Source organism: Akebia trifoliata, chromosome 12 (assembly GCF_017979445.1).
Source record: "Akebia trifoliata isolate Shusen 1 chromosome 12, ASM1797944v1, whole genome shotgun sequence".
In the NCBI taxonomy this organism is placed as follows: Eukaryota; Viridiplantae; Streptophyta; class Magnoliopsida; order Ranunculales; family Lardizabalaceae; genus Akebia; species Akebia trifoliata.
The window spans coordinates 2768055-2776612 of NC_141386.1; the positions used below are offsets into that span (position 1 = coordinate 2768055).

An 8558-nucleotide genomic window follows, 5' to 3' on the forward strand; every position below is an offset into this window, starting at 1 on the left:
TGGGACTTTGGTTTTAAAACTCGTTTTGACATCTCGTCTTTGAACGAGACCGAGTCATCTTAGATGAGTTTTTCGATACATTTGAGTTGTCTTGTTCAATAATGAGAGAAGTCAACTGTGATTTTAAATCTCCTCCTATACATTTGACTTGTCTACCATCTCGTTAGTGACGATACCAAGACATATCGGATGAGTCGTCTTGATTGAGATTTAAAACCATGATCGGGACCTCCACATTCAATAAATGGCTGACATTAGCGTTATCATGATAAGGGCATCTTTTAGGGCAATGCTATATCAATCTCATTTTCTAAATAAGAAACTAAAGTGAAAAAAATTCTAATATTTGGTACATGACACTTTGATGCTTCCTCACCAAAAAGTGCCCAATGCTTTGAATTGCAATTTGATTTTTTTTAGGGTGAAACTCCATTTCGTGCATTGAATATGATGAAATTTCAAGTCCGATATACTATTCATTTTAATTTCCAAAACATGATATATGACAAAATCATTAGTATTTTATCATTGAATTCATTGATTATGAAAATGACGAATTCACTCGAAAAACATGTTTTGAGAATTAAAATGAATAGTGTATTAGAATCAGAATTTTGACATGGGCCCAAGCTAAAGGCACCCCAATTCTTAGTAAGGGCACACATCTTAGCAAGGGCACATACAAACTTATTTCTCTCTCCCCCCGCCTTGTTTTAGTTGACATGTTCATGTCGACATTGACCGAGCACTGTCAACAATAACATGTAAAACATAAGCCAAAAAATCGTTTCTAGGCATGTCGACATATGCAGATGCAGGGTGCTCTAATCATGGTAAAATTGGCGCCCTTATTAATACAGTGGGCGTCGCAGCCAATCACAGCCTTTGTTATAATTTGCACATGTTTTGGAAAATCTCTCCTTTTTCAAAAACTATTATTAATACCCTAACTCTTACTTATTCCACCACAATTTCTTAAATTATTTATCACATCCTAGTTAAAGATTATAACACACCATTCGAACATCACAAAAGTTTGGTTCAAGTTATTATCCCAAAATTACAACGAATTATAACACATTAAAACAACTTCTGCAGTTGTTTACGATTAGGAATAGATTTAGATAAAATCCTAAATTTGACAAATACAAATCTAAACCAAAAAAAGAGTATTTCTATTGGCATCCTACTTTTTACTATTTCTCAACCATCGACTTTTTTTTTTTGAGTGAATCTCCATTTCCTGCATTGAATATGACGAAATTCTGAATTTGGTACATTGTTCATTTTAATTCCCAAAACATGCATTCATCATTTTTATAACCTATGAACTCGTGAATTCGTCACTTTTAACATAAACTATTTTGTAGATATACTAACAAATTCATTGATTGTAAAAGTGACGAATTCACCGAAAAACATGTTTTGGGAATTAAAATGAACAGTGTACCAAAATCAGAATTTGTACAAAATCTACGCACATTTTGGGAAAAATCCTTTTGTTTTATTTTATTATAATTGGGGAGTAATAAGTAAAAGTTGGGGGGCCAATGACAGCTACCCACCCCTCCTTTTGGGCAAAGTGATACCAAGGATCAAATATACACTACCACATGAACCATGCATCATTATTTTTACTGATTCTCATTCTCAGTGGCCTTCATTAAGAATTCTTGGATGTTAATTACATGAACCCTAATATAGTATTTATAGATATTACATTGACCAAGATAAGAAAATTAACCTACTATAAATATTATAATTATCAATACTTCTTAATGAAGAATATTTTAATAGATAATGCTGAAGTAACTTGTCGGGGGGACATTTCCAACGTGGAAGTGTGTAGGAATCATAAATGCTTTTCATCGAGATACGATTTAGATGAAAATCATCTCTGATTCCTACAATGTTTGACGTCAGAAATGTCCCCCACAATGTTACTCCACACGACTCTATTTTAATAAATGTATATTAAACATATAATTCTCCAACCTACCATTTGTGATGAGATAGACTAGTAATGATAATGTATCTCATGAATCTTAATAAATCCATCTTATTATGTAACACTCAATTTGGTACGCAGCCTCATTTTGACCGTCTTCGTGATGATAATCATTTCTAGAATGCATTTAATTTCTAATTTTATTTTTCCTAATCTTTTCACTCATCTATTAGGATTTTTATAATCCTTGTTTTTGTAGATATGTTACCCTGAACTTTAACATAATGAGAGGAAGGCACCCCCAAAGAACATGGATGTAGATAATAAAAGTGGATATTTCAATAACAAACGACTCTCTGAACAGAGTGGAGCTGAGGAATACGATTTGTTTTAGATGACCTCAAATCGTTGGGATAAGGCTTTGTTGTTGTTGTTGTGCTCAATAGTCTATCTATACATATATACTAGAAAGGCTTTAACGGTGACATGGCATCCCTGACATGTTGATTTTTTTATTTTAGGCCAAATTGAACAGTTCCAACCCCAAACCTTAACAATAAGTCTCGGATAATGCAATAGCACAAGATTCTTGCCATCATGCATTGAAAAATCTCCAATGCATGGGGAGATATCAATCGCTCCACCAATTATCTATCCAAATGCAACATTAAATTATATTTGTGTTGCATTGGCTTGATCTTTCTCATTTTGGCAAAGTTTCTTATGAGGTTAAGAGAGAAAGGAACAAGAAGGTAGAAAAAAGATAAAAGGTGAAAAGAAAAGAGGGAAAACAGGAGAATACAAAGAAAGTTTGCAACAACAGAAGGTTAAGACTAACACAATGTGAATCATCATTACGTGCATTTCCCTTTCAAACTTGCCCATGGCTTAAAAAGGAAATAATTGACACCTAAACCCTTCCAGACACATTCACTGATGGACATTTTTCCTTTTACAAAATGGTCAAATAAGTCTTGAAATTCTCTAGTGAGAAGTATTTTGGTTCTAAATGCATATGTGCACCTTTAAACCACTTAAAACCTCCACCAACTATCTCATGAAAGAGATTCAACAAACCTAACCTAGTAAGAATAGTGACAAGTTGAAAAATTACTTGCTGTTACTGATTAAATGAGGATTGCCAAGCCACTCCCAATTAGAATTTCCAAATGATAAGCTCATAAGGCTCTTTTTCGTACCTCAGTAAATAGTTCAGATTCATAAGACCTTGGAGGAGCAAAATAGCAGAATTCACTTGAAATAACTCCACTTGTCTCTTTCAATATCATACGTCACCCATTTTACTCACTTTACATGATCTGACCTCCCCCATTATTCCAACTTCTACAAACAAATTAGCTAAGTTCCTTGAAATACTCCTCTGTCTCTTTCATACACAAATGGCCCATTTAACTTCACTTTACGTGGTCTAATCTCCCCCACGTTACCAACTTTGCTGAGCAAAATTTCCTCCATTGTCTCTTTCGAACACATAAATCACCCATTTAACTCCAATCTAGATGATCTAATCTCCCCCATGATACCAACTTCGCTGAGCAAAATAGCAAAATTTCCTTGAAACACTCCTCTCTCTCTTTCATAAACATAAATTGCCCATTTAATTTCCCTTTCCATTATCTCATCTCCCCAATGATACCAACTGACATCTCTCCACTTTACACATCGCTTGTGCCGCCCACTAGTTCTTACTAATCAACTTTTAGGGGTTAAAATGAAAAAAAGTAAAAAAAAAAAAAAAAAAAGGAGACCATGGAACTCAAAAAAAGTTCAGATTTTGGAATTGTGACTCAGCATACTCCACTCCTCTCTAGCACTCATCATCTACACACCACAACTTAATTTCTGTCCCAGGTGGACCACTGAAATTCAAAACCGAATTTCAGGTAAAACAGTCATTCTCCTTTTGGCATACCAATACGGAACGAAATAGATTTGTGAGAATAATGACTTTATTTTTTTCAAAGCTAAAGCACTATAGATAAGGAATAAGTATCTATCAATGAATAAAGGAATCTGATCCAGACCTGTTACAAGGAGTATATTTTATTTTGGAGGGTTCCTTACCCCAATTTTTTTTAAGGGTAAGAAAAGAGCAATTGTGTAATATTTTCTTAAAGGGTTTTCTATTTTTGGGGGTTTCTGTTTTGGTAAGTTTTACATGTTTTGATAACTCTCGGTAATATAAATAGTGATCTCTAAGGTTGTAAAATTGATGAGAAAAAAGTGATGGTACTTGTTTTGTTCCTTGTGTTTTGTGCGATTGTGTTGTCTTTGCTATTTCGATTTTTTCACAGATCTGTCATTTGGTGTTTTTAATAACACATATTTTACATGTGAAAAAATTACATCGGAACTGTGTACTTAGAAAGGGATCATCAAATTTATCTTTCAAAATATTCATCATCATCATCATCATCATCATCATAGTGTAATCCCAAATATCTACAATCTACTGAAGCAATCATGACAAAAAGGCCACATCTTATGTATTAGCAGACATTAAGAACAAATCAAAAATGAAAATTGTATTAAATGAAGTGTACAATTATTTGGAGAAAAAAACAAGAACATGGTTATTCACTCAAACAGTCTATGTTGCCCAAAATTGACAACAATAAAGGACAAATACAAGTATTATAAAATAAAGAAATTTACATATAAAAATCTCCTCAAATCAAAGAACGAAAAATGTTCGTTACATCTGTCTCGGACGATTCATTGAATTAAGGGTTATTGAAGTATCCAAGTATCATAGTTCATCATAAAGAAATTAAAAAAAAAAAACTAAATGATAGAGAAAGTTTTGTATTAAAATATGATTAGATTATTGGAAGAAAAGAGGTTACATTCATCCCATCAATTTTCAATCTTTATCAACAATCAATGACCCCAAATGATTCTAAAACACAAAGATTTACCCAAATTACCACATTCAAGAAGGCTTTTGGAAACTATTCATCGCAGAAGTACCACAACGAAACACTTGAAGATCACATTTTGGTGAAATTGATTGGAGAAGTAGTCGCGCTGTGCCTTCCTGCACCGCCACCGCTCCCTCCTTCTCTACCAATGCACCCGCGACAATCTCATTATAATTGCCTCCACCACCCACCACATAGGCCACCAACGCCGCCTGTATCGGACCCAAACTAGGATTATAGGCCGCCGATTCCATATAGGACCCTTTATACACCTTTCCATCAGACCCCATTAAGGCCGCTCCCGAAGGACAGCCACTGTAGGGCGAATGAGAATTATTAGCCGCCTCGAGTGCTGCCAATTTTAGGGATTTTTGACAAATGGGTATCTCTAAATTGACGCTCCCATTACATTGGGTATTGGGTTTTGAATCCAAATTATTGGAATCGTGGAAAATCAATCTATTATTATGTAGTTCTAAAAGCAAAGGAACGTCCTTATCGAGGAGATCATCGGGACCGAATCGATGAGGAAGAAAGTACGAAATTGGGCGAAAAATCGGGTCTTTTTTATTATCTTCTTCTCCATTTTCGGTCGAAGTGATGAAGATTTTGATCTCAGTTGCGCCGCGAATTTCTTGCATAAATTGGCGGCAATGGCCACAAGGAGCGGACGAGACTGCGATGTATTGGAGTTGAGTTTCGCCATTGATGGCGGCGTTGGTGATCAAGAATTGTTCTGCGTGGATTGAATGATGGAGAGGGAGGCCTGTGAATTCGACGTTTACGCCGAGGAAGATTCGACCGCTGGATCCTAATCCAACGGCTCCAACGTGGTATTTAGAAATAGATGGTCTGGCTAATTTTTGGGCAGATGTTACTAGAGATGGGAGGAGTTGAAGAACAGAGAGACCTGATTCTTTAGTCATGGATTCAACCTCGGATGGTTCGATTACAAACTGGGTTTGGGTTTGATCCATCTGATCAGAGATGAAGAGATGAAGTTGGGGAAGAAGAGGATTATTTGGGTATTTTGGGATTTGGTTTGGGGTTTTGTTGGGAAGGAGATAAGAAAGAGAGGTCTCTCTGTTTCCCAGAAGTGAGAAAGGGGGATTAACGAGGAGGGGCTTATCTTGTTTAAATATTGGGAAGGAGAGAGAAACACTCGAACAGAGGAGAGAGAAGGGATGAAAGAGCGGTCAACTTTAGTTCAAATCAATCAAATAAATGGATAAAAAATGGACCACTTGATCCATCAAGCATCCATTATGCTTTAGGCAGAAACACAAATCCCTATAATAAATCAGATTGAGCTTCAAATACAATCTGGTCTATTTATTATGAAGATTGAATCTGGATCTGGATCAGGTTATTATTTAATGGATCGAGACCATACATGCTTTTCCAAGACAATAATGTAATAAAATATTTTCCTGATCCAACTACTTTATATTTTACTATTTGACATATACAATGGGACATACATATACATTATAAATAAAACACATAAAATAAAAATAAAACTGGTAATGGTCATTTTATATTTTCCATTTTCAAAAGATTTTCCCAAATAGGATTGATCTAGAATTAGTAATATTATACATTAGAGTTCACCTGAACCTACAACACAGATGCATCCTCTTTGGGGTTTAGGGGTGAATGAGAAGCAATAAATTTGAAAAAGCATTATTGAAAAAAAAAAAAGAACAAAGGAGTGGAGTTCATGTTTTAGAATTAAAAGGATAAAAGAGGAAAGATAGATAAGTTAGAGAGTGTATTATATAAAAGACTCGTACTACAATGCTTGTGCTCGATGCTGGATCCAACATTAAGTTGACTTGACAGTGCATAGATAACCATTAATTTATTTTCTCAAGATACATGTTAGAAAATAAAAAAAAATTATGATGAAGAAAGTAATTGGAGGGGGAGAGGGGGAAGAAAGATAATAAAATTGAAGGAGTGAAGATGAAAGGAATAACTATAGTTGAGAGAATGTTTATTTCCCACAAGTGAACCCCACCATTGTGTTTTATCATATAGATTTGATCATGTCTAAATTTAATAAATTTCTTATCAGATAGATACCAATTTAATACAAATCACAATCGAACCAAACCAAACCCAATCCAATTTTTGCACACCTATTGTAAAATTGAAATATTTCATATCCCCACATCTTAAAATCCACATGACATATTACTTGAGAGAATTTTTTAGGCACATAAAGGTATATATCATTATGTGAAAACTAAAAAATTCTACAAGAAAATTCACTGGACCAAAGCTTACGGATTTTAGAAATCAAAATTTGACAGCCTAGGTCCATCGTAACTTGTGAGGTTTCCTAGATTTGATGGTTTAGAGTAGTCAAATTTCTCCTAACCTCCACTAAATTGAAGGTTTCAATCCGTCAGAAGAAAAAATTCGACAATGAAAATTTTGATGTTATGATTTGTCAAATTTTACAAAATTTGACGACCTTGAACTATCGAATATGAGCTTTTTTCACATTTTGTGTGAGATGTTAAAGAATCCCGGATTGATAAATTACAGTACATTTTGTATATTGAAGACTTTTCTAATGTGGGAATTTTGTAAATTAGGGATGCTCTCCATACGCGTCGATTGGTCAATCCGCAAACCTTTTTTCATTAGTTGGGTTCTTTAATTTTCAACTTGTACCTTAGTGGGTAGGTATGCTAAAACAATCCTTATTTATTAATTTAAGCTATTTGATTTGACTATTTCTCATCACTAGCCAAGCCCATAGAAAAAACATTTGGATTCAAATCCATGATTAAAACGTTTGAAGTCCGGTTGTTAGAACTTAGAAATCAATAATCAATTTGATATTTGCTACATGACTAGGTCCACCAAAAGATGGACGAAGCAGTGGATCAAAAGTGCAGGTCAAATCAACTACTAAATTGTTTGAAACAAGTGTTACAATGTTTTGTAATGTTGAGAATATAATTTGAATCAGATCTTTGTAATGTCAGTTTGAAAAGTGTTTTAACCTTTAATTGAGGGGTGATAAATAATTTAATAAATTGGGATGTAATAGATAAAAGTTGGGGTGCCAATAGTAGCTCTCTTATTAAATGGGTTGGAATCTTTTGTATTATGAAAAGACAGAAAATCCTCACACATAAAACATGAAATCCATCTGTCATGTTTCATCTTAGGGATACGTGATGTATTTTTGGATGCTTATGTTATCTCAACTGTTGGATTTTGTGTTTTTATTTTGAGATTTTGCAATATATGTATTCCATAAGGTTTCGATTCTCGATTTGGTTCGATTCTAGACAAGTTTGATTCGAGAACCAAATCGAATTGGTGATTCTCCATTTTTATAACTCGAAACCAAACCACAACTTACACCCCTGCTAGGAATTGTAACTCTCAAAACCCAGGCAAATAACAAATTTGGAGGAGTTGCAACCCCACGACCTAAAAGGGTCGGGATACTATTTCATCATTCAACTCTCTCAAATCACCTAGTCACCCGAGTTGATTGTGCCCAAGTTACCTAGGTTGAGAATATTATGTCAACTATGTCACCCAAGCCAATTTATGATAATTTGTGCCGACATTCTAAGCTAGATGCCCTATGCATGAGTTCCACTTTGAAACAGGCAGCCAGCTTCAAAATTTTGAAGGAACCC

The 8558-nt window shown here is 34.6% G+C and overlaps 1 protein-coding gene across 1 annotated transcript; it reads right to left on the reverse strand.

Moving 5' to 3' along the window:
* Positions 1 to 4770: 4770 nt before the first annotated feature.
* On the reverse strand, positions 4771 to 6016 carry CDA1 (cytidine deaminase 1). Its single transcript, XM_086418751.1, has one exon. The coding sequence runs from the start codon at positions 5865 to 5867 to the stop codon at positions 4902 to 4904; it is 966 nt and encodes a 321-aa protein (XP_086274877.1). The 5' UTR covers positions 5868 to 6016; the 3' UTR covers positions 4771 to 4901.
* Between the last annotated feature and the right edge of the window lie 2542 nt (positions 6017 to 8558).